Genomic DNA, 25,868 nt, shown 5'->3' with positions numbered 1-25,868 from the left:
GATCACATGATAGATGGTTGTGAGCCACCATGTGGTTGCTGGGAATTGAACTCAGGACCTCCGGAAGAACAGTCAGTGCTCTTAACCTCTGAGCCATCTCTCCAGCCAGCATACAACTTAATATCGACATTTATGTAATTCTTTTTCTGTTTTTGGCAACAGCCTTACTGTATCGAGTCAGCCCTCAAACTCGCAGTGGTCCTTCTGCCTCAGCCTCCCACATGCTGGGATCCACAGGTGTGAGCCTCCACACCCAGGTCCTTTTTCAAAGCCTTTACAATGTTGAGCATCAAACCCAAGGCCTTTTTTGTTGTGTTGTTTTTTGAGACAAAGTTTCTCTGTGTAGCCCTGGCTGTCCTAGAACTTACTTTGTAGACCATGCTGGCCTCGAACTCAGAGAGATCTGCCTATCTCTGTCTCTCGAGTGGATTATAGGCGTGTGCTGACCCTAGTCCTTATGCATGCTAACCAAGTGTTGTAACCCTGAGCTACATTTCCACTCTGAATGCTGATTTTTAACATCTCTAGTTTCAACTGGTTTATTTGTAAAATATACCTGATGGCAAAGAACAGGATCTTGTAAGAGTTCTTGAGCAGTCGGAATCTCTGTGAGGACAATGGACAGAACAGGTGCAGCCCGCAGGACCGGAAGCACAGCCATTCGAATGTACTAGATCATGCAAGCCACAGAGTTCCGAAGCTTCCCGCCAGGCAGTTTTGAGTGGGAAATGCTGGCTCGCGGAAGCTTTTTCTTTATTCTTTTTCGAGGCAGCGTCTCTGTCTTCCAGGGCCCGAGCAAGCATGTAACTCACCTTCCTTTGGTGAGCCAGCGCCGCCTCTTTGTCACTCAGCTGTCAACACAGAGGTTAGGAACGTACCAGTTAGTAAGTCATGGGCTATGTGCAGAAAGAAGGAGTAATGCATTTTACAAAAACATTGCATCCTAAATGGTAAGTTAATAGCTTAAAATCCATCTTGTGTTCATGTTCATGTATGTGAGTGCCACGGAGTATGTGTTACTATTGGAGAACAACTTGTAGGTGCCAATTCCCTGTGGACCCTGGAATCTCTAGGGTGGCAGCAGGCTCCTTTACTTATTGAGCCATTGCGCTAGCTGAAATTGTGCTCCCCCTGCCAAGACAGGGTTTCTCTGGGTAACAGCCCTGGCTGTCCTGGGACTCAACTTGTAGACCAGGCTGGCCTTAAGATCTGCCTGCCTGTCTCTTGAGTGCTGGGATTAAGGTATGCACCACCACTGCCTGGCTTTATTTTTTATTTCCTGTGTGTGTGTGTGTACACGTACACCATGTGTATGGTACCCCAGGAGACCAGAAGAGGGTGTCCTAGACTTCCCCAGACTGTATTTACAGGTGGCTGTAAGCCTGTCAATGCCAATGCTGGGATCTGAACTCAGGTCTTCTAGAAGAGAAGTGCTCTTAACTCAGGAGCCAAACTGAGCCACCTCTCCAGCCCCAGGATTTTTGTTTCTTAAAGGTGGCAGTGGGTGGGGGTGGGGAGCAGCAGTGAGGAGCCTCATCAGGTAAAGGTACTCGCCATGCAAGCTTGATGAATTGAGTCCAGTCCTTGGAACTCAGAAAAGCAGAAGGGAAGACCTGATGCAGAGTTGACCTCTGACCCCACATGTGCCATGGCATGCGTGCCCACTCATACATCACACACATACACACAATAACAAATGTTTCTCTAAAAACCCAACAACTTGGTGTTGCTTCTATTTAGTCCTGTAAGGCACTTAGAGACTGGGAAGGCTATATGTATGTAATCCCAACATGTACTTATTTCTGAAAGAATATTTAAAGCTGTATCTAAACTTGTTTTTATGTATTTATCTACAAATAAATACATCATCAGAGTTAAAGTGTGTTTGCTTGAAGTCCTTGAGTCTGTGTCTTGGTTTGGTAGTCATCTATGGAAGGGTAACAGGTTGTGTTAATGATTTAAAGATATTGTGACCAAGTGCCCAGAACACGTAAATGCCCCGAGACACTCATAAATGCAGTCAGATGAACTGGCAGGACTGAGTCCCTGACCCCTCCTCAGATGTGCAGCTTCATAGATGTGGGAAGAGTTGGCAGGGAGGTGGTGGAGGAAAGGACTGAAGAGGCAAGCATCGAGCATTAGCTGAACCACAGCCCCCTACAAGCAAGCAGAGGCCCAGTACGAACCAGATCTCTTAGCATCTTCAGGACCCTCCTGCAGGCTGTCTTGGTCTTCAGCCTTCTTGGCGCTGTTTTCTGAAGGGAGCATCCCCAGCAGTCTCTGCCCTAACGTCTTCTTTCTCCTCTGTGCTGGATATCCTAAAAGTCAATGGGAGACTCCAGCTGAGAAAAAAATACACTCACTGACGTTAATTACAGTAAAAGAAATATCTGGGAGCCACGGCTACTGAAGTCCTAAGTCAGTACAGAGGTCACTGTCCCAGAACCACAGAGACCAGGGTTGCAGGTGGTAATGTGGGTCTCAGGGTGGGGCTGGGAGTCTGGGGCATGCTGTTGGAAGCTCAGTGCTTGGCCCCAGGCTGTTATAGTCCTCAAGGGCAGCAGAAACCTCGGTCTGTATGTGAGATTTCTCTGTAGCCTTGGCTGTCATGGACTCACTTTGTAGACCAGGCTGGCCTTGAACTCTGCCTCCCTTGAGTGCTGGGATTATGTCACTGTGGCCAACTGAGATCTCCCAATTTTATTTTTATTTATTTATTTATTTTGGTTTTTCGAGACAGGGTTTCTCTGTGTAGCCTTGACTGTCCTGGACTCACTTTGTAGACCAGGCTGGCCTCGAACTCACAGCGATCCGCCTGCCTCTGCCTCTCGAGTGCTGGGATTAAAGGCATGCGCCACCACGCCCGGCTCGAGATCTCCCAATTTTAAATGTCACTGCACAGGCCTGACACAAGGGCAGCTGTCTTGTGTAGCAAGCACCTTTACCAAATTTTTGTTTTTGTTTTTTGTTTTGTTTTGGTTTTGGTTTTTCGAGACAGGGTTCCTCTATGTTGTCTTGGCTGGTCTGGAACACTTGCTAAACTTAAAGTGAGTAACAGCTACATCAAAAAAAATTCAATTATAAGCTGGGCGTGGTGGCGCACGCCTTTAATCCCAGCACTCTGGGGGCAGAGGTGGGTAGATCCTCTGAATTTGAGGCCAGCCTGGTCTACAAAAGAAACCCTGTCCCGAAAACAAAAACGAAAACATTTCAATTATATCTCTTTCCTGTGCTCATCAACTTTTATTATATCCCAAAGCAGCTAAGTGCCCTGGTGTCAGCCCGTGCTCCCTACTTACCGTCTTCTTTCAGGTGTTGCCTGCTTATCCACGTTGCTGCCCTTCTACACTTATCCGCACATGCCAGTCTCAGTGCCTGGTCGCTTCTACTCATTAGTTGTTGCTCAAAAGCAATTCTGAATGCATCTGCCGTTATGTGCGCCTCTTCCTTGCTCTTCTGCAGGATTTCCAACTGGAAGAGCGTAGGGGAGGCATCAGAGGTGAAACACGAACCTCTGTGTCCCTCTCCTCCAGACCCTCCCGCTTGTCTGCGTGAGTCAGCACCTGCGCATTCTACCAGTGCTCCGGCTGGGATGCCAGCACTCCGCCTGTGTCTGCCAACTCCCTGCCAATCCAGCCCTTGAAACTCACTAGCCTGGCTCGGCCGCGTGTCTGCCCTGCCCAAATCCTGGAGGAAAGTCACAGGTGGGAAGGAGAACGCCAAAGGCTGCACTGCAGTTTGGCCTAATACCTCCCCCACTAGCTGGACTCAAGTCAGCTCTATGCAATTACATGCTGTCCTTAAGGGGTAGCTAATGTTTGGTGGTTAGGCTGCCTGTATGGTCCAAAGGCTTTAAATCCCATTATCTTGAAAAAAGATAAAACAGTGGCTGAGTGTAGTGGTGCATGACTTTAATCCCAGCACTGGGGAGGCAGGAGCAGGCAGAGTTTGAAGCCAGTTGGTCTACAGAGTGAGTTCTAGGACAGCCAGAGCTACACAGAGAAGCCCTGTCTCAGAAAGCCAAAAAGGAAAACAGTTTTAGGATTATGCCAAATCACCAACTTGGTTTATAAACATTCGTAATTAAAGTCCAATTAGAAGGGCAACTCTTCTTCTAGAAGGACAATTAGAAGGGGTGGAGAGATGGCTCAGATTAAGAGCACTGGCTGTTCTTCCAAAGGTCCTGAGTTCAATTCTCAGCAACCACATGGTGGCTCATAACCATCTATGAGATCTGGTGCCCTCTTCTGGTGTGTAGGTGTACATGCAGGCAGAACACTGTATATGTAATGAATAAATAAAACTTAAAAAAAAAAAAAAAGGGCAACTCTCAGTTGACCAAATACTGGTCCTGTTGACACTAACCAAGTCTGTTTCCTCCACAGTAGTTACCATCCCGCTAACCTATTAGAACTGAGGCTTATGTGGCCCAGGGCCACAAAGACACCGAACCATGGTGCTAAGGGGTCAGCTAATTCAGTGCATCAAGGTGCCTTCCATTTCAGATGAGCTCCACGTTCATCTCACCACTACCCAGTGTTAATTCCACTGAATTTAAGTGTAAATACACCTTTTCCCTCTATTAACTGTGGTTTGGAGGCCATGTATAAATGAGAAAGTATGACTTTAAGAAATATTAACTAGAGCTGGAGAGATGGCTCAGAGGTTAAGAGCGCTGTCTCTGCTCTTCCAAAGGTCCTGAGTTCAATTCCCAGCAACTACATGGTGGCTCACAACCATCTATAATGAGATCTATTGCCCTCTTCTGGCAAGCAGGCACACATGCAAACAGACTGTTGTATACATAATAAATAAATCAAAACCTTAAAAAAAGAGAAAGATTAACTAAGCCAGGCGTGGTGGCGCACTCCTTTAATCCCAGCCCTCAGGAGGTAGAGGCAAGTGGATCGCTGTGAGTTCAAGGCCAGCCTGGTCTACAAAGTGAGTCTAGGACAGCCAAGGCTACACAGAGAAACCCTGTCTCGAAAAAACAAAGACAAAATAACAAAACCAAAAATAAACCAAAGTAAAAACTTGACACATCTGCCGGGCGTGGTGGCACACGCCTTTAATCCCAGCACTCGGGAGGCAGAGGCAGGCAGATCCCTGTGAGTTCGAGGCCATCCTGGTCTACAAAGTGAGTCTAGGACAGTCAAGGCTACACAGAGAAACCCTGTCTAGAAAAACAAAACAACAACAACAAAAAACTTTACACATCTTCAAATGCCATGCAACATACCATGTGTATTTTGGAGCCAGGTAAATGAAATCTAAGCACAAATTAATGCTATCACATAAAACCAAGGCTAGGTTCCACAGCCTATGACTCCTAAAATGAAGGTCATTATCACAAATACTGCTGCTTATTTTACTGCTAATAAAGAGACGGAACCGAAGCCTGTGCTGTCACACTGGTGTGATGCATACCTCATGTCTAAGCTGAAGAACCAGTTTTCGAGTGGACGCTGCTGTTTTGGCACACGAACAAGGGCTCCCGCCAGGACCACGGCACAGGCAGGCTCCAAGTACTGCAAGCTTGAAACCAGAAGGCATTGCCTGTCACCAAGTGTCACGCCACCTTAGCCACATACAAACACAATCCCAAAGCCCTGCACATGCTAGTCATGCCCCTGAGCCAAAGAAAAGGGGAGGTGTATGTATGTGATATGCTTATATTTTATCATAATAAAAACTTATAAACGATGTATGTAATATATATCGTTTTAAAAGCTGAGATGAGTTCGTGATCTGAGTGGAAATGACCGCAGTTGAAACATCATTTGCAACAAAAACGTCAAGGAATTCTACCTTCCTTCTCACTCTCAGAACCTTTAATCCTGGCATCCATCTCCAATAGCTTGGAATGTGCAGCAAGAATTTAGCCTAACCAGGCAGTTAATACTAACACAGTGCACGCTTCCTGTGACAGGCATGGCCTCTATAGCCTGCATTCACTAGGTCTCCCTCCTGCCAGCAAGACAGGGCCCAGTGAGTTTTATTTTGCCCCTGGGGAAAGCAATAATCCACTTAAAACGAAACAAAACCAAACCTCTGTAATCATGCACTATATTTTACAATATTTTTTAAATAGTTTATTTAATTTTAATTTGTGTACATTGGTGTGGAGGTGTCAGATCTTGGAGTTGAGGACAGTTGTGAGCTGCCATGTGGGTGCTGGGAATCGAACCCAAGTCCTTTGGAAGAACAAGCAGTGCTCTTAACCACTGAGCCATCTCTCCAGCCCTTTACAATATTTTTTCAAAGACTTTATTTATTTATTTATTTATTTATTTATTTATTTATTTATTTATTGTGTATAGTGTTTCTCCTGCAAGTATACCTGCAGGCCAAAAGGGCACCAGATCTCATTATAGATGGTTGTGAGCCACCGTGTGGTTGCTGGGAATTGAACTCAGGACCACTGGAAGAGCAGCAGTGCTCTTAACCTCTGAGCCATCTCTGCAGCCCTACAGTATTTCTTGGGCAACGACTATTATGAAGTTACCTGTAGCCGTGGCCCCTTGAAACTTGGCTAAGCCTCAGTGAAGAAACAAGGTCACTCTTGGTTGACCACTGTAACTCAAAGGAAAGCAAGAACCTTTTTATTTTCCAATCATTTTAGCAGTCGGGCACACTTACTAATTCGACAGGGGTAGTCTATGTAATTTTGCACCATGCATTTTAAAGTTTCATAAGGAACTTACTATAAAATTATCTAAATCCAGTCTGCCTAGCTGTGAACTACTAGCGGTGTGGTGGAAAATTACACCCACTTGTTTCTCTCTTACCTCATATGTGACGTAGAGCTTGAGTCAGAATGTAAGTGTTAAATGTGTCAGTCTTAGACACTTGCTAAGGACAGTGCACAGGTTGTTCTTGGTAGCAGTTGCTTTTTTCTGGGTTCTTCAGTGAGTGAAAGGCATACCGCTTAATAATCCCAAGGCCCTTTGTCCCTCAGTAGCTAAACTTCCATATTATAAGCCAGACACAGGCCATCAGCAGATCTTTGTTCTGTTCTTGGATAAGCCACAGGTTCCCTTGTCACCGTGGGAAAGTAAGTGAACCGACCCAGCCTTAGTTGGCTGACACTCCTTTGCAACCCTTCAGTGAGGACAGTGTGAGGAAGTCCTCGGAGAGAGCCACCGCCACTCAGCAGCGAGACATGACTCAAGCAGCGTGCGCTGCAGCTATTTAACAAAATAAACCAGTAGGGCAGGAAACAGCACATTTTCCAGGGTCCAACAATTGTGTCTCTTGGGCATGGCAGCAACAGTTGGCAAGAAGCAACCTGGGCAATCCCATGGGCTGCTCGTACCCTTGTCTGGTTTTGTTTTTGTTTTTCGAGGCAGGGTTTCTCTGTGTAGCCTTGGCTGTCCTGGACTCGCTTTGTAGACCAGGCTGGCCTCGAACTCACAGCGATCCACCTGCCTCTGCCTCCTGAGTGCTGGGATTAAAGGCATGCGCCACCACGCCCGGCTCTTGTACCCTAGTCTGAGTAGCTAAATATGTTGCTGTCCTAGAGTGGGAAGGAGGGAAAGCAGACAGACGATGTCCCTGCATCCAGGTTTCCTAGGTGCACACCTACCTCGAGACCGGATACCTCTGCAAAGCCACTCTTCTCCTGAGCCATGTCCTCCTGAGCCATCTTCTGTTGCTTGATATCAAGCATAGCGAGGGCCTCCAGGTACCGTTGATTCAGAACTAGGAAGGGCCACACACGACCATGTTAGTTCTGAGGACAGAGCTTTGTGGGGTTACACCAGTGCCATACACTCATTTCTTCTGGGCAACGCACACCTCAGACGTCACCCACAAGAGTGGGCTCCATCCCGAAAGCCTAGCTGATGAAATAGCAGGTATCATGGAAGAAGAGAAAAAGGTAATAGCTATCTCTTTACATTTTTTATTTTTATGTGCATTGGTGTTTTGCCTGCATGTGTCTGAGTGAGGGTGTCGGATCCCCTGGAACTGGAGTTACAGACAGTTGTGAGCTGCCAAGTGGGTGCTGGGCATTGAACAGGGTCCTCTGAAGAGCAGCCAGTGCTCTTAACCTCTGAGCCTCACTCTAGCTCTGTAATAGCTACTTCTAATGGGGAACTGTGAGTTTGCTCTAGGGATGTTTGTAGATTTTGGGGGGAAGGTGTCTCTGTATAGCCCTGGCTGTCCTAGAACTCACTTTGTAAGCAGGCTGACCCTGGAACTCACAGGCAGGGTCAAAGGGCTACTGGAGAAACTGATGCATGAACACAGCCTTTACTTTGGAATATCAGAAGATTTTGTTGAATAATTGAAGCAACAACTGCACAGTATATCAACACTATGGAATTAATCACTTTTATTTACCTAAAGTATTTTTTATTTTTGAATATTTCAGACATGTACACAATGATATCCCCCTCCCACTCCCTCCACAAACTTTTTGCTTGTTTCTTTTCTTTCTTTCTTTCTTTTTTTTTTTTTTTTTTTTTTTTTTGGTTTTTCAAGACAGGGTTTCTCTGTGTTAGCCTTGGCTATCCTGGACTCACTTTGTAGACCAGGCTGGCCTTGAACTCACATCAATCCACCTGCCTCTGCCTCCCGAGTGCTGGAATTAAAGGTGTGCGCCACCACACCTGACTTGTTTCTTTTCTTGAGACAAGGTCTCCCTATGTAGCCTTTGGCTGTCATCAAACTCACTCTGAAGCCCAGGCTGGCCTCAAGCTTATAGAGATCCACCTGCCTTGCCCTGCTGAATGCTGGGATTAAGGGTAGGTGCCATCACAGCTAGCTCAGTTGTTTATTTGCAATTGATTGAGTTTGTGTTGTATGCATCTCACCTTGATAGTCTTATCTAAAAATAAAAAATGAAACAATTTTTAAAAGCCTCAATGATGCATTTCTCTTATTTTTTGTTTGTTTGGTTTCTCTGTGTAGCCTTGGCTGTCTTGGACTCGCTTTTATAGACCAGGCTGGCCTCAAACTCACAGAGATCCACCTGCCTGTCTTCTGAGTGCTGGGATTATAGGAGTGTGCCCCTGCGCCTGGCACATTTTTTCTTTTTATTTTCCTTAAATTATATTACTTCAAAATACTAGCATTTTGCCTCTGTTGACAAGAGCGATCTTGCTACAGTATGTTCTATATATGCTGTCTTTAAACATATTTTAAAAGAATCATTAACAGGCATTACTCACCAGCATTTTCAGACTTGAGCATTTTTATTTCTTCTGTTTTCACCTTCAGATTCTCTCTGAGGACTGCATTGTCACAGTTTAGTCTGGAAAAAAACTAATTAAAATAGTAACACCTCCTCACTGAGCAAAAATATTTTTATTTCTACAATTTATTGCATTTTATTTGTGGGAGGCACAAAAGTACACACATGGTTAAAGGAAAACTCGTGGGACTGGGTATTCTACTCCATGGGTCTTCAGGTCAAATTGAGGTCATTGGGCTTAGTTGTAAGTGTTTTCCAGCTCACCTTCAACATACATACATATGTATGTTTTGTTTTTTTGAGACAGGGTTTCTTGTGTAGACCTGCTTGTCCTGGGACTCTCTTAGTAGACCAGACTGGCCTCGAACTCACAGCGATCTGCCTGACTGTCTCCCAGTGCTGGAATTAAAGGTGTGCAGCAGCAGCAGTACCACTGCGCCTGCCTGGTAGTCCCTCACTGGGGAGGCTGAGACACGCTGGCCTAGGCTATGCATTTAGAGCCTTTCTCAAGAATAAGAAAAATGTGGGTCCTGGAGAGATGGCTTCGTGGTTAGGAGTGCATATTGAGTTTTCAGAAGACACCACCTTGGTTCCCAGCCCCCATATCAGGTAACTCACAACTCACAATTGCCTGGAACTCCAGCTCCAGAGGATCTGACACCCTCTTCTGAACTCCCAGGACAGGTGCATTCATGTAAACATACCCCACTACAAATATGCACATAATCACACCATAATGCAAATTTTAAAATAAATAATTTCTTAAAAGGTAAGAAAAATAAAAACCATGTTTATACTGTAGTTTTATATTTTATCTTCGCTTATGTTTGTCTAATGAAGAAAAACTTGTATGGTATATTCATAGAGTGGAATCTTCTTCGCTGTTGGAAAGACACTGTGAAACACTCTACAACACGGAGGACTTTGCAGGACCTTCCTGAGGCAGGGTCTCGTGCTCACTGCCGCACGTACCAGGCTAGCTAGCCTGTGGGCTTCTGGGAAAGCCATGTGTCCCTTGGCCATCATGCCGTAGGCGTGCTGGGACTGCAGATAACCATACCCATGCCTGCTCTTTACTTGGGTAAAAGGCCGGTTATCTGCGTTTAGGTCCTCACACTTGCTCAGCAAACCCTTTACACACTGGGCTGTCTCCTTAGGCAGCTTTGTTTTTGGTTGCTGCTTTACAAATGCTAGCGAGGCCTTCTGCCACTGAGCAACATCCATGCCCTTGTTTTATTTTATTTCAAAACAATCTCATTAAATTGGCTGGAAGTTAGGAGACTTCTGCCTCCTCCTCTCCGGCAGCTGAGGTTACTATGCATATATATATATGTGTGTGTGTGTGTGTGTGTGTGTGTGTGTGTGTGTGTGTGTGTGTGTGTCACTATGCATATATATATATACATATATATATATATGAAAATAACACAGAATATATGGAAATGGTAATAGATAAACAATACACATTTTATTTATAGTTTGCTCAAAGAAGGACACCTAAAACTACATTTGAATTATATGCTTTACATTTGTTCCCTTGGGGAAGTGTTGGATGATGCTATGCATTTTTGGCTAAGGACGCACCTCAATTGTAGTGTAATTGCAGAGCATATACCAGGCCCTAGGTCCAGTTCTCAATGCCATGAGTATACAAACCTGTCATATTTTTGGGTCCAAGATTCCTCTATATTTTTAAATCTATCCTGATCAAATTCCATTTCCCACTGCAAGGCGTTTATTTCCTATAGAAAGAGAAATACCACCTTCATGTTAAAGAAAGAACATTTCATGGAAATTATCAGCATAAATCATTTAGACACACTGACAGAGTGAAATAACTCATTTAATCATACAACAGTTAAACGGGTAAAAACACTGCTCAGAAGAGCCGATGGCATTTGTAAGGTACATCAATGGACGTTTTAGCACTTAGACACACTTTGCCTAAGCCCACTGAACACAGAAAAGAAAATTTAAACTGTTTGACTGTTTGGGTTCAAAGTTTGCTGTACTGTCTGGTGATGTTGGCACATGCCTTTAATCCCAGCACTGGAGAGAAAGAACTCAGGTGGATCTCTGAGTTCAAGGGCAACCCCAGCTGCAGAATGAGTTCCAGTATGGCCAGGGATACACACACACACACAGACACACACACACTCTCTCTCTCTCTCACACACACACACACACACACACACACACACACACACACACACACACACACCTTTTTCTCCGAAGTCCTGAGTTCAATTCCCCACAACCATCTATAACTGTAGTCCCATGAGACACAATGCCCTCTTCTGGTGTGTAGATGTACATGCAGACAAAACATCCAAATACATAAAAAACATAAATAAATCTTTAAAAAACAATCAGGAAACTGAGCACAGGTTTCTTGGTGACCACCTTTGCCCATGTAGACACCGGAAACTAAATTTACACTTGGGAGTCTCAGCCCACATGACCCCATTAAGGGAGGATACAATTGACATAAGAATGAGACATCTATGGTGATCCTGCTTCCATATACAGTGAGATGTTTGGAAGCACACTGACCCAGCCTGGAGCAGAGGAAGAAAAATGAGAAGTGCCAAGTTGGCAGACCTCCTGCTACCATAAAATGGAAACAAAGAAGCCATACTTTACCCATGTGACAATCTGTTTTAAAATGTAAGTGCCCAAAGGGAAAAACCATCAAAGACCAAAGTACTCCTTATGGAGGACACACAAATGACACTGTGACTGTGATGACCCTAAAGGAACCATGTTTGAATATTATCAGACTGATCATGTCAATGCTAACAGTTGCAAATACCTTCTCCAAAGATCTCTTTTGTTCTATAGTTTTTTGAAGTACTGTCTGCATGTGGCTTGTGGCTTTGCCAAGCACTGCCTAAGGGGAAAGAAAATAAAAACAGCATCAGCAAGATCACGTGTTAACATTCCTATCTGCACATTACAACATCTATGCACATATTCTTACGTGCACATTTCAATTTTTTAAAATATTTATTTTATTTGCAATCTGTGTGTCTGTGTGCATGTGTGTGCAGGCACCTGAGGAGGCCAGAAACGGTGTAAGATCTCCTGGAGCAGGGTGAGAGTGGTGGCGCACGCCTTTAATCCCAGCATTCAGAAGGCAGAAGCAGATAGATCTCTGTGAGTTCAAGGCCAGGCTGGTCTACAAGCCAGTCCAGGACAGCCAGCTAAGGCTACACAGAGAAACTCTGTCTCAAAACAAAAACAAAAACAAAACAAGATCTCCTGGAGCTGGAGTTACAAGCGGCATAAGCTGCCTGACGTGGGTTCTGGGAGCCAAACTTGGGCCCTATGCGAAAGCCGTACGTGCTGTTGTTAACTGCTGAGCCATCTCTCCAGCCCCACATTTTAATTTAAGATAATAGAATATTAGCAAGAGGAGAAAGTCACATCGACACTTTTTTGTGAAGACTGATAGTTTAAAATTCAGAAGATCTCCTTCACCCCCAAATGAAAATGAATGATTTTTTTTTCTTTTTCTTTTTTTTCAAGACAGGGTTTCTCTGTGTAGCCCTGGATATCCTGGACTCACTTTGTAGACCAGGCTGGCCTTGAACTCACAGTGATCTGCCTGCCTCTGCCTCCCAAGTGCTGGGATTACAGGCGTGTGCCACTATGTGCGGTGAATGAATTTCCTTAGCAGGGAAATATACACAGCGGTATTATTCATCATAGTCAGAAAGAAGAAATAACTGAGATGCACACCAGCTGGTGGGTGAAGGATAAATAAAACACGTATGGCTATACAATAGATTATTAGCAATGAAGAGAAGAAAATACTGCCAGCTGTGATAGCACACACCTTTAATCCCAGCACTCTGGAGACAGAGGCAGGTGGATCTCTAAATTCTAGGATAGCCAGGGCTACACAGAGAAACCCTGTCTTGGAACAAAACAAAACAAAATAAATCTATTAAAATATCAGGAAAGTATGCTACTAAAATGTCTGTATCTTAAAAACTTAACAATATTAAGCACTGATACTTTTGTTTAACAAAGTAAAAACATCACTAATTACTGTTGGTTGTTGTTTTTGGTGTGTGTGTTCCCAAAACAGGGTCTCAGGATATAGCCTGGTCTTGAACTCTCACTCCTCCTGCCACTCCCTCCTGACGCAGGGATCACAATGCCGCTTACTATTGGACTATGTTAAGTGGTGAAAAATTCAGAAGTAAGTCCTTACCATGCTTTGAAGGATTTTCAGTGCTTCCTCTTTGGCTTCAAGTTGTCTCTGAGATGCTTCCAGCTCAGTTTTTAAAACCTCTACTTCCTGAGGACAGAGATGCAGTAAGCCTTGAGACACCTGCAATGGTCCACGTGGCTAGTCCACACTTACATCTACCCTTCCCAAGGCTGTGAGCTCCTACAGATGTTGAAGGGAACCAGTCAGGCTACAACTAAGAGCATCACTATCCAGCTCCAGTTGGGCCAGGAGTGGTGGCGCACACCTTTAATCCCAGCACTCCGGAGGCAGAGGCAGGCGGATCACTGTGACTTTGAGGCCAGCCTGGTCTACAAAGAGAGTCCAGGACAGCCAGGGCTACACAGAGAAACCCTGTCCAGAAAAAACAAATACAAGCTCCAGTTGGAACAAAAGCCTGCCTCTTGCATTTACCTACATAGGCACATGGTTAACAGTAAGGAAAAGAAAATTCTTGGTGTTGTTTTTTTCTTACGAAGCATCTCAAATATCTTGAAACTGGTTATATAGTCAAGGATGGCCTTGAATGTCTCATCGTCCTGCCCCCACTTGCTGGGGTAACGGATATACGCTGCCACACCCAAGTGAAAAGAAAAAGCTTTAGCTTAGCAGGATATGTGATTACGCTGTGAATGTCAAGTTGTTTATTAGAAAAATCTCTTTCTTGTTGTGGTGTGGCTCAGCCCTAGCACATACATTTAATCCAAGAGCTTTCTGCTTGAATATTGTAAACGGGATTAAATAAAGTCAGCCATAGGTCAAGAGGCAGAACAAGCAACCAGCTGACAGGGAGTGAACATAGGAAAAAACAAACAAACAAACAAACACACAAATAACAGAGTAAGAGGAAGTCAGGAGGATGCATAGAGAGACAGATGCACAGGAAGTAGAAGGGAGGGACATTCAGTTTGAGGATTTTTGAGATGTCATGAACATTGGTTAGGAGGAAGGTCAGCTGAGTGCTTTCTCTGCCTCTCTGAGCTAGCAGTCATTCACCCCAGGATCTGGCTCCTGAATCTTTACTTGTAAAATTGAACGATTGAGATTTTTGTTAAAAACATTACCACATAAAAAAAAAGTAAGGCTTTAGATCGCCATGCTGCCTCTGAAGGCGGCTGCAGACTGTGGCATTCCTAGCCTGTAGGGGACACATTAATTTCAGACTTCTTCCCTCCAAGTCTTACAGGCAACCAATCTCTGTTCACATCTCCAGCTGTGGTATCTAATAGCCCTAGTAATCTAGCCTTAGGAAGCAGGATTTGTTTGCCCAAAGATTAAGAAACTATTCAAAGCTGCTATGCCCACCAGGGTGGGGCTCCTCAGAAGGACTGGGACATTCTTTTTAGGTTATGGACCTTCTAGCTGTCCATCAGGTCTTGGCCCTGCAGTCTCTCCCTCTCCAGGCTGAGTCATGAGAAGCTCTCCCGTGGCCTTACAGCCCTCCCCTCCTTATCCTTACAGGATAAATTTTTGGTCCTACTGAGTGCCCGCTTCCATGCCCCTTAGCATGTAGGCTAGGCCATGGGGTGTGGAGCATCCCCAAACCACTGAAAATTTAGGATTTGGAAACTCACTTTGTTACTCGGAATTGGAAGGCTCCCTCCCTTCAAGATGCCATCACACCATCTCACCACTTCTCTTTTCTAATTTCTAACAATCCTCTAGTCTTCTTACTTCAAGGACATTAAATTAAGACAGATTTTTTGAACCCCGCCCCCCCACACACACAAGAAAGGCATCTATGAGGAAGCAGTTTTCCCCCAGTAGTTTAGATAGGTTTAGAGAAGCCAGACAGAGAAGTGGCAAATCTGCTTGAAGTGGCGGGCATGCTTACATAAGAGGGCTTTTAAAGAACAAGAGCCAGGGCCACCAAGATGGCTCAGCAGGTTAAGGAGCTAGCCACCATGCCAGTCCCAGTGGCACATGCCTGCAATCCCAGCACTCTGGGAGGCAGAGGCAGGCGGATCTCTGTGAGTTCGAGGCTAGCCTGGTCTACAAAGCGCCACCACACCCGGCCCTCCTTCCTACTTTTTGGAGCTACAGCCTTTGAAAGTAGAGTCTCTGAGTTGAGGGCTAGCCTGGTCTACAAACTGAGTCCAGGACAGCCAAGACTACACAGAAAAAAAACCACACACACAAAACAAAGCCATGCGTGGCGGCGCACACCGTTAATCCCAGCACTCGGGAGGCAGAGGTAGAGGCAGGTGAATTCAGTGGTCAGCGTGGTCTACAAAGTGAGTCTAGGACAGCCAAGGCTACACAGAGAAACCCTGTCTCGAAAAACAAAAACAAACAAACAAACAAAAATAAATGAGAAGGAGGGAGAGACAGAGAGACAGAGAAAGAGATACACACACCCAGAGTCAGACACACACACACAGCTTCTGAAGGGAGGGAGGGAGGAAGGGAGGGAGGGAAATAAGAAACAGAGGAGGCCTGTTTAAAAGTATGAACCCAAGAGATGAGGGAAGAAGGGGGAACCTGGAAGAGCAGACAGGGAAGCGATGCTCACTCATATTACACAGGACATACCTCTAAAGTTTCACGAAGACGTTGCCTTAATTGTTCATCTGACAATTCAGAATTAGAATCTATAGGGGGGAGGAGGAAATGAACACTTTCTTTAGTTAAATACTGATTACGCAGCTGGGCATGGTGGCGTGCTCCTTAAATCCTGACACTTGGGAGGCAGAGGCAGATGCATCTCTGGGAGTTGGAGACCAGGCTGGTCCACATAGTAAGTTCCAGGATAACCATGGCTTTGTAGAAAGACCCTGTTTCAAATGCCCACATCACCCCTTGCAAAATACAGGGCATTTGCTTACAAAATATTAAATTGCAAAGTGAAAAAATTAGAACTAATGATAAAAATACAAACCCTAAAATATCCATGAATTAAAAGATATGTGGTTTTGAAAACACCTTCTAAAGCATCGTGATATGAAACTTACGTTACTGTGACTAATTACTACTACACGTGTGTAGGAAAACATGAATCTTCTAAGTCAAATAGGTATATTTTAGTACTTACCTTAAGTTTAATCAATGGAGTAATAATAATACCTGGGAATGAAACTTTAATTTCCTTCCAAGGCCAATGACAACCAGATGCCTCCTGTAACCTTAATTGCATAATTTGTTCTTTTCTTTTCTTTTTCTTTTTTTTTTTTTTCTTTTGGTTTTTTCGAGACAGGGTTTCACTGTGTAGCCTTGGCCATCCTGGACGCACTCTGTAGACCAGGCTGGCCTTGAACTCACATCGATCCTCCTGCCTCTGTCTCCTGAGTGCTGGGATTAAAGGCGTGCGCCACCACACCCGGCTTAATGTCTTCTTTTTTATTCCCACAACCTAGACCTGCACCTGGCACTAGTGGACCCAATAAGTGTTGACTGGGTGGGGGCGGGGTGGGGTATAAAACTGCCTAACCGAAGGCAGCTGGGCGTGCCTCGAAAAACCGAGAAAAACAAAACAACAACCCCTCCCCCCCACCACCACCACCAAAACAAAACAAAGCAAAAAACCAGAAAGGGGGAAGGAGGTGCGTAGCTAACAGCCTCACGTGCGTATGATATCAGAGCCGCCTGGATACTGCGCTTTGTGGCTGTGGCAGTACTCATAAAGAAAACATCAAGTTACGTTTAACTCCGCAAAATCTAAGCCAGGCAGTGGTGTCACAGGCCTTTAATCCCAGCACTCGGGAGGCAGAGGCAGGCGGATCTCTCTGTGAGTTCGAGGCCAGCCTGGTCTACAAAGCGAGCCCAGGACAGCCAAGGATACACAGAGAAACCCTGTCTCTAGAAACCAAAAACCAAAACAAACAAACAAAACCTCCTCAGATTCCTTCAGGAGAATAAGATTGGGCCAGTGGGGTGGGTCAGCAAGTAAACGTGTCTGCCACCAAGCCCGAGGACTCAAAATCCAACCCTGGGACCCACCTGGTGGAAGTAAAGAACTGTTTTCTTCAAGTCCGGCCTTGGGGTTGACCTGGGGCTACTATGTACTCAAATACTAATTGCTTGTCCCTCAAGATCCTTCCTGTCCTAGGAACAAATTCTCACGCATCCAAAATGACGCTGTGCGTACCTTGCTCCCAAGTTATCCCTGATTGGCTAGTAAAGATGCCAACAGCCTGGGCTGGTGGGCAGAAGAGAGGTGGGTGGAGCGAAGGTTGGGGGCCTTGTGGGGGTGGAGAGAGGAAGGCGGAAGAAAGGAGCAGGAACCGTGGGTTACTCTAACTAGAAGCACGTGGCGGAGAGCTGCTTGTTCTGAGGACTGGCCTGACAAAGCCGGAGCAGCCCAAATGGAACATGTGCAAGTATTTATGGAGCTTTTGGCTGGGAAGCAGACAAGATAGCTTAGAGGGTTGGTATCTGCCCAACTCCATTGCTTTAAGGCTTATCATAAATCTAAAAGCCTGTAATCCCAGAACTCAGGGAGGCAGAGGCAGGCGGATCGCTGTGAGTTCAAGCCCAGTCTGGTCTACAAAGGAAATCCGGATATCCAAGGCTACACAGAGAAAGTTGTTTCAAAAAACCAAATAAAATAATAAATCTAACAAGTTTCTGTGTCTTTTATGTGGAAAATAGCGGGTTAAGGAATAACTGCCACTGTATTAATAACCGGCATTAATAATATTAATAGAATAATTAATCTCATTTACATTGTTGCATTTCTTGGCATGGGCTTGCACCCCCATAAATAAACAAACTTAATCTTTAAAAAAATCTTAAGGAAGCTTGGGGTGGTGGCACATGCCTTCAATCCCAGCACTTGGGAGTCAGAGGCAGGCGGATCTCTGAGTATGTAATGCCAGCCTGCTCTACAAAGAGAGCTCCAGGACAGCCAGGGCTGTTATACAGAGAAACTCTGTCTCGAAAAACAAAACAAATTAAACAAAAATAAATAAGGAGATAAGGATGAAAATTTACTGCAGGTCCTGATTTTCACGTGCAGGGGAAGGCGGGAGAGGAAGCTCCGCGATCTTACCCGTGCTGCTCTGTCGTCGGCCGCCGCCGGACCCTCTGCATCCATGGGCGCCTGTATCTCCGACGCCCTTATTCCTGGAATACTGGAAAATGGTTTCGCTTCTTTCCTCCCCCTTTCTTGGAAACGGAGGAGGGCTCAAGTTCTTCCCATCTGACCTTTTCTTAGAGGTAATCGAACACGAAACTTCATAAAGGCCACCAGGTTTTCTTCCGAGGCCATACCCTAGGTCACCTTCTGTCATGTCATCCTCCTCTGTTCCCCAGATATCCTCCGTTTCGCTTGATGACCTCGACACTTTGCTCATTAGCCAAATAAGAGAAAACAAGCTGTCTGTAGTTAAGGAAAGCAACGGTTAAAGAGCAGTCAGCACATGCAGCGATCCCTGTTCTGTTTTTTTTTTTCCTGCACCCCACCCCCTGCAAAAAGACATGAAAAATGGCTTAGTGGTTAAGAGCACTCTCTGCTCTTCCCGAGGTCCTGAGTTCAATTCCCCACAACCACAGGGTGCCTCACACCCATCTATAATGAGATCTGGTGCCCTCTTTTGGCTTGCTGGCACACATACAGGAAGAGCACTGTATATATATTACATAAATCTTAAAACTGCCGAGTTATGAATAAAGAAAATGTGGTGTGTGCACACACACAAAGGAATATTAGTCAACATTTTTTTAAAAAGCTACTTGGTGGTGGCACATGCCTTTGATCCCAGCAGGCACATCTCTGTTGAATTTGAGGCCAGCCTGATCTACAGAGCAAGTTCCAGAATAGCCAGGGCTACACAGAGAAACAAAACAAAATACAAACAAACCACACACACACACACCAAAAAAGAAAGAAAGAAAAAAGAAAAGAAAGAAACAAAGAGGGAGGAAGGAAGGAAGGAAAGAAGGAAGGGAAGGAGGGTTTGAAGAAATGGTTCAGTGGTTACGGACATTCACTGCTTGCAGGAAGACCAGACCTGAATTCCCAGCAACCACATCAGGTGGCTCACAACTGCCGGTAACTTCACACCACCCTCTTGTGGCCTCTAAGGGTACCGGCACACAAGTGGTAAGCATACCTGACAAGGAGGCACTCACATACACATAAATGTAAATAAAATTTAGATTAAAACAAAACAGAACAAAACCCTAGCACACAAGTGCCCTTTGCAATCCTAACTGGACTCACTTAACATCTCAGGTCTTTTTCCACAGGAAAGGGTCCCGAGATCGAGGTGGATGCTGGGATGGCTTGCAGTGTGAAAGCCCTGTCCTACTGATCAGGGAAAAGTAAATTAATGTACTGAGGTGACATTCAGACACTTTATAAAGGAACCGGTTCTGTTCATACAAGTCTGAGTGTGGTACAAAATTCAGACAAGTGTGAAAAAGGCTTCACATGACTAACACTGTTAGGGAAAGACTCCGCCTTTCTGTAGGGTTAAGGGCACCCTTGGATCTATGCGGCTTGCAAACAGGAAATAGACGAGGAAGGTGCTGTCACATTTGTGCTCAGAATCTCCCTTTATTGTGTAAAAACCAAAGCCTGATGCCACAAGCAAAGGTCCTGACTCTGTTCATCTCTCCTCATAGCTATGCTGGCTACCCCAGGCTCTCTGCAGCTCCTGTGTGGATCAGACATTCTGCCCCCCAGAGCTCGGTGCTACCTGCACTGTTCCTTCCCTACATAGTTGCACACCTAGCTCCTCAGCCTCTTTGGGTCCTTACTTCAGTGCCTGTCACCTTCTCAGTGGCCTTTCTTGGGAGACTGTCTTACATGAACAAGCTTGGAGACAGGAGCTATTGCTCAGTGGCTGAGCACTTGCCTCGCACGCATAAGGCCCTAGGTTCCATCCCCCACACTGCAAAATAAAATAAATAAAATTGCAAGCCACCGAACCACAGGCTTGTAACTTCTAGACTTAGAAGGTAGAGGCCAGTTCACGCTCGATCTTGGCTACATAGGAAAACCTTGCCTTAAAATAACACGCCAGCACTTTAATGCCGGCACTCTGTGAGTTCGAGGCCAGCCTGGCCCTGACTCTACAAAGCGAGTCCAGGATAGCCAAGGCAGGCACCACCATGTCCAGCTCCTCTTCCTGTTTCCATTTCGCTCCTTCCTTTCTTCCCTCAGTGCTTACAACGTTGAAACGTAGTCCTCTGCAGTTTACTTGTTTCTGAAACTATGCCATTAATCATCAATCCATCTGATAAAGTGAGGGAGCTGAGAGAAGCAGAAGGTGACTCAGGCCTCCTCATGGGGCCTCCTCAGGGGGTATACATACATATTAGGCTAGGTCAGTCACCTGCACATTCGCCACTACCACAGCCCAAACCCGCTTCAAACACCCTCACGCAGAACGGACATCCCATAGGTACAGTGTTCCTGCCTGCTTCACCACTGCACCCTAGAACATAACCCAGTTTCTAAAACATAACTGTTGACCAATAAAGACTTGTTTACTACACAGATAAAAAATAGAGGAGAGAACACACAAATATAAATGCTTGCCTTTAGGACAAGGACACGCAGCAGTCATGTCAGCTAGGCTTCACGCTAGGCACCATAGGGCAATGTCTTCTGGAGACAGCATCTTAGAGAGTGCACCATCCCTGAACCCTCTCAGCCCTCAGCCCACTGGAGCCACTTACTTGGTCAAGGGGAGCAACTGCTGCACGGGCACTCAGCCTCCTTCCTTCAGTATGGAGTGTGGCCCGCTCAGGCTTTCAACACTGAGCATTTCAAAACAGCGGTTTTGCTGCAACTGTGTAGAAATACTTTACCTTGAAAAAAAAACAAGGAGTTAAAAAAAAAAAAAAACCTAGTGTCAAGCTTCAATTCAATGAGAAACATAATTAACAACAATAATATAAAAACAATCACAGTAACAAGTCTCGGGCAGATGAGGATGGAAATAGAAATTTCCTGCTGCTTAAGCAGATGCTTACCAGGATTTCCAAACAAACGGAATCAGTCTTGGGCTTTTTGCTAATATTGCTATCTTATTTTTCATTATTAAAACCAGATGCTGGGGCCGGAGAGATGGCTCAGAAATTAAGAGCACTGACTGCTCTTCCAAAGGTCCTGAGTTCAATTCCCATGGTGGCTCATAACCATCTATAGTGAGATCTGGTGCCCTCCTAACTGTATACTTAATAAACAAATCTTTTAGCCGGGCAGTGGTGGTGCACGCCTTTAATCCCAGCACTTGGGAGGCAGAAGCAGGTGGATCACTGTGAGTTCAAGGCCAGCCTGGTCTACAGAGTGAGTCCAGGACAGCCAAGGCTACACAGAGAAACCCTGTCTCGAAAAACCAAAAATAAATAAGTAAATAAATAAATCTTTTGAAAAACAAACAGTTACACAAACCTGCAGACCTGCACACACTCACACACACATAGATACATAGAGAAAATAATTCTTCCAAAAACTAGAAATAATCCAAGTGTCCATCTCTAAGAATGACCATTCGAGTGGATATTCAGCAATGAACTTAATCCACTAGCCAGGTATGGTGCAGAACACTTGTATTCTCAGCATTCAGAAGTGAAAGCAGGGGAGTCATAAACTTTAAGGCAGCTTGGACTGCACTGCAGCCTTTTTATAAAACACAATCAGGAATAACAAAACACAACACAACGGGGTGCACACTTGTGGTCCCGCTGCCTGGGAGCCTAAAGTAGGAGGATCACACATTTGAGACCAGCATGGGCTACATAGTGAGGTCCAGCATAGCCTGGGCTACATAGTGAGGTCCAGCATAGCCTGGGCTACATAGTGAGGTCCAGCATAGCCTGGGCTACATAGTGAGGTCCAGCATAGCCTGGGCTACATAGTGAGATCCAGCACAGCCTGGGCTAAATGGCAAGATCTTGTCTCCCAAAACCAACCAACCAACCAACCAACCAACCAACCAACGCCAAAAACACAACAGAAACTCTATAGTGCATTTATTGCATCTGGTGTACCAGCAAGAATAGGGGCAAAGGCCAGAGCTTACACTAACAAAGAGGCAGATGCTACATGAGATCCAGTTAAAACTGATGTCCAGTGACAGCTAGCAGGGCTGGGGAAGTTCAGTGCCAGAGCACTTGCCTAGCATGCACAAGGCCCTAGGGTCAGCACTCAGTATGCCAGCAAAAAATGTAGTGGTGACCTGCTTGATGGCCAGAGTAACTAACTGGATTACTGTGAACCTTCCAGGCTATAAGCCATTTATGTAGGTCAGTGACAGCTAATAGATTGATCCCAAAGATCACTGGGAAATTGGGAGTGGCTATGGAATAGTCTTTTTTTTTTTTTTCTTTTTTCTTTCTTTCTTTTCTTTTCTTTTTTCTTTTTCCTCTGAGACAGGGTCTCTCTGTGTAACAGCTCTGGCTGTCTTGGAACTTGCTCTGTAGTCCAGGCTGGCCTCAAACTCACGGAGATCCACCTGCCTCTGCCTCCTAAGTGCTGGGATTAAAGGCGTGTGCCACCACCACCTGGCCTTTTTCTTTCTTTTTAAGACAGGATTTCTTTATTACATAACTCTGGCTGTCCTGGAACACCTCACTATATAGACCAGGCTGGCCTCAAGCTCAAAGATCCACCTGCCTCTGCTTCCCGAGTGCTAGGATTAAAGGTGTGCGCCACCACTGCCCAGCTCTAATTTTTTTTTTTTTTAAATGTACCTCTGATGAGTATTGGGTGTGTGGTATTCATATGTGATTGTAAGAATCAAAGTTGACTTTTTGGGACACATTACTTCTTAGAATCACAAACCTTCCAGTGAGTTTACTATGTCTGATATTCATCAGGGAAACAGCAAGCTGTAGAATTGAGCAAGCGCTGCCTCAGGAGTCTGAGCTCAGATTTCATAACTTCAGATCTCTGATCCTGATTTGAGTCACTGGTTCCAAAATAAGTTTAGGTATAAAGACTGGATGGGGTCATTTGAAGCACCATGGGTATATCTGAGATAAGTTACAGCAATCAAATAAATAATCTGAATTTGAGTGTTAAGCCGACATGGTAGTATACAACCAATTCAAGAGGCCGAGGAAGAAGGATTGCAGTTGAGACCAACCCGGGCTACAAAGTAAGATTGAATCCTCCAAGAAAAGGAAGATTTGCATACCAGTTTTATCTATTTTGGTGTTGATTTTCTTTCTTTTTGGTTTCTCGAGACAGGGATTCTCTGTGTAGCTTTGGCTATGCTGGATTCGCTTTGTAGACCAGGCTGGGATACAGGCCTGGCTCTTCACTCTTAAACACACATTTCCAGCTGAACACTCTGCCAGGAATTCAAATACAACTCAAAACACGTTCATTATCTCACCCCAACCCAGGTCTTTTCAGGAGCTCTCTATTTTCTCAAATGTGTCATCCATCTATGCTCCAAAGCCATCAAGGAAAACACTTTACAATCAATTCTCTCTCTTTTCTCTTTGATCCTCTCATGACTTCAATTGTTAAGGTGGTTTTTTTTGTTTGTTTGTTTGTTTTGTTTGTTTTTGTTGTTGTTGGGTTTTTTTGGTTTGGTTTTTCGAGACAAGGTTTCTCTGTGTAGCGCTGGCTGTCCTGGAACTCTCTTTGTAGACTAGGCTGGCCTCGAACTCCCAGCGATCCTCTTGCCTCTGCCTCTGGGTTAGCAGGCATGAGCTACCACGCCCGGCCACTTGTTAAGTCTTTAACTCTCACAAAAATCTCCCCAAATCATATCTTTTGCACTTTAATTTCCTAGTTGAATTTCTGGTTGCTTCTTCTGGGCTGAGCCAATAAAGCCACTCTACACATCGCTGCAGAAGTCAATGCTTTTTAAACAGATCTAAGGATGGCCCTGTTTTGCCCTAAGACACCCCGTGACTCCCATTACTTCAAAGAGTGTGTCACATTTGCTCCATCTAACAGATGCTCCAAGATGTTTGTTGACAAGAATTGAGAGAGGACAAACTCCAACCGGGAAATCGCAGGCCAGCAGGATCTACCCCCACTAGCCTGACAACTTCGCTTTAGCAAACAAGTTGATCCAACAGCTACCTACTTCCTGTCCCGCCTGGGAAAAAACCTAACATAAGGCCTCCTTAGTGAACCGTGTGGCCCACGTCACTTTGCTGTGGGGATTTACAGAGTAACGTTTAACTTTAGAATACATTCAAATTTATAATAAGTTGCAAAGACTAAAACCTGTACATCTTTCACTTAAATTTCTCTAAAGTTAGCATTAGGTTACATGTATCAAAAATCGAGACAAAAACACTGGTGCAGGTAATATTAAACCACAGACTTCCGTGGGTTTCCTGTTTTTCTCCAGGACTTTTTGGTTCGTTCCTTTTCGTTTCAGGATTTTTTGTTTTGTTTTGTTTTTCTTTCTCTGTGTAGCCTTATGTTTCAGGATATTGAAACCAGGATATTGCACAGCATTTACGTTTTTGAAATCGGTATTCTCCAGTGTCAGACAACGCTATTGATGGTTGGCTGTACGGGAAAAGGAGCCAGTTCGCAAATCTGACTACCTCCTGAAGTTTCCACTACTCCGCAGCCGGGCTCCGGAACCTCCCCACCCCGGGTTCCCTGTGCCCAGGCCTGACGCCGGCATTCTGCGCACCCGTCCCAAAGACCTAACCTGCCGCCGCGCTCAGCCCTCGCGCCCTTTCAGTGGCTCACCCCGCACCGCACCGCCGCGCGTCCTCAGGCCACGTGACCGCACGACCACCGCCAGGGACCAGGAAGGGCCGCCAGGTCCTGGTGACCCAGCCGCGCGCCAGTCCTCCGGAGCCCAGCGTCCCTGCCTGCGTGAAACCGGATGTTAGCTGCCCTCCTCCAACCTCGGTTCCAAAGCCGGATGGACAACCGACGTACAAATAAAAGCCTGAGATTTAGAGCGGACTAGGACAGGGTGAGCGTCAGTGCACGTAAAGTTAAATGGTCCCAACTTTGGGACGTTAGGGACTAAGAGGAGAATGCGCCGGAGGTGAGGTTCCCGGGAGAGGCAGATCTTGGAATCTAGGCTTTCTGGAGTTAGAAACCCAGAAGGCAGCGTAGGCTAGAGTGAGCGCTGGAGTACTTAGCCTGGTGCTAAGTAAGACCTACCTGTCCCCGTTCATTTCCCACCTCGCGCTAACCCATCTAACAGGCTGGATCAACTTAATTACCTTGCTGAAATGATTGTGTATTAAACATCTTGTAATAATCGAAGGCTTTGCGGTTGTCAAACACTTCGCTAGGTTTGAAGATGACTCTGGTTTAGAAATAGACATCAGGGGCTGGAGAGATGATGGCTCAGAGGTTAAGAGCACTGGCTGCTCTTCCGAAGGTCCTGAGTTCAATTCCCAGCAACCAGGTGGTGGCTCACAACCATCTATTATGAGATCTGGTGCCCTCCCCTGGTGTGCAGGTGTGCATGCTGGCAGAGCAATATACATAATAAATACATCTTTTAAAAAAAATGGATATCAGATCTTTCTCTTGCAGTAACGAACATC

The 25,868-nt window shown here is 45.3% G+C and overlaps 1 protein-coding gene across 1 annotated transcript; it reads right to left on the bottom strand.

The window, feature by feature from the left end:
- Positions 1 to 439: 439 nt before the first annotated feature.
- Ccdc125 (coiled-coil domain containing 125) lies at positions 440 to 21,189 on the bottom strand. The gene is given in 13 exon segments (XM_051172475.1): positions 440 to 851; positions 2,187 to 2,210; positions 2,212 to 2,318; positions 3,300 to 3,471; positions 5,428 to 5,535; positions 7,586 to 7,701; positions 9,174 to 9,256; positions 10,853 to 10,938; positions 12,009 to 12,086; positions 13,416 to 13,502; positions 15,966 to 16,024; positions 18,421 to 18,750; positions 21,057 to 21,189. Coding segments are annotated over 12 exon segments (1,536 nt in total). The 5' UTR covers positions 18,725 to 18,750; positions 21,057 to 21,189; the 3' UTR covers positions 440 to 539.
- Between the last annotated feature and the right edge of the window lie 4,679 nt (positions 21,190 to 25,868).

This window comes from Acomys russatus, chromosome 30 (assembly GCF_903995435.1).
Source record: "Acomys russatus chromosome 30, mAcoRus1.1, whole genome shotgun sequence".
Classification (NCBI taxonomy): domain Eukaryota; kingdom Metazoa; phylum Chordata; class Mammalia; order Rodentia; family Muridae; genus Acomys; species Acomys russatus.
Note: the sequence above shows the minus strand (reverse complement) of the source record. Positions and strands in the feature narration are given on the sequence as shown.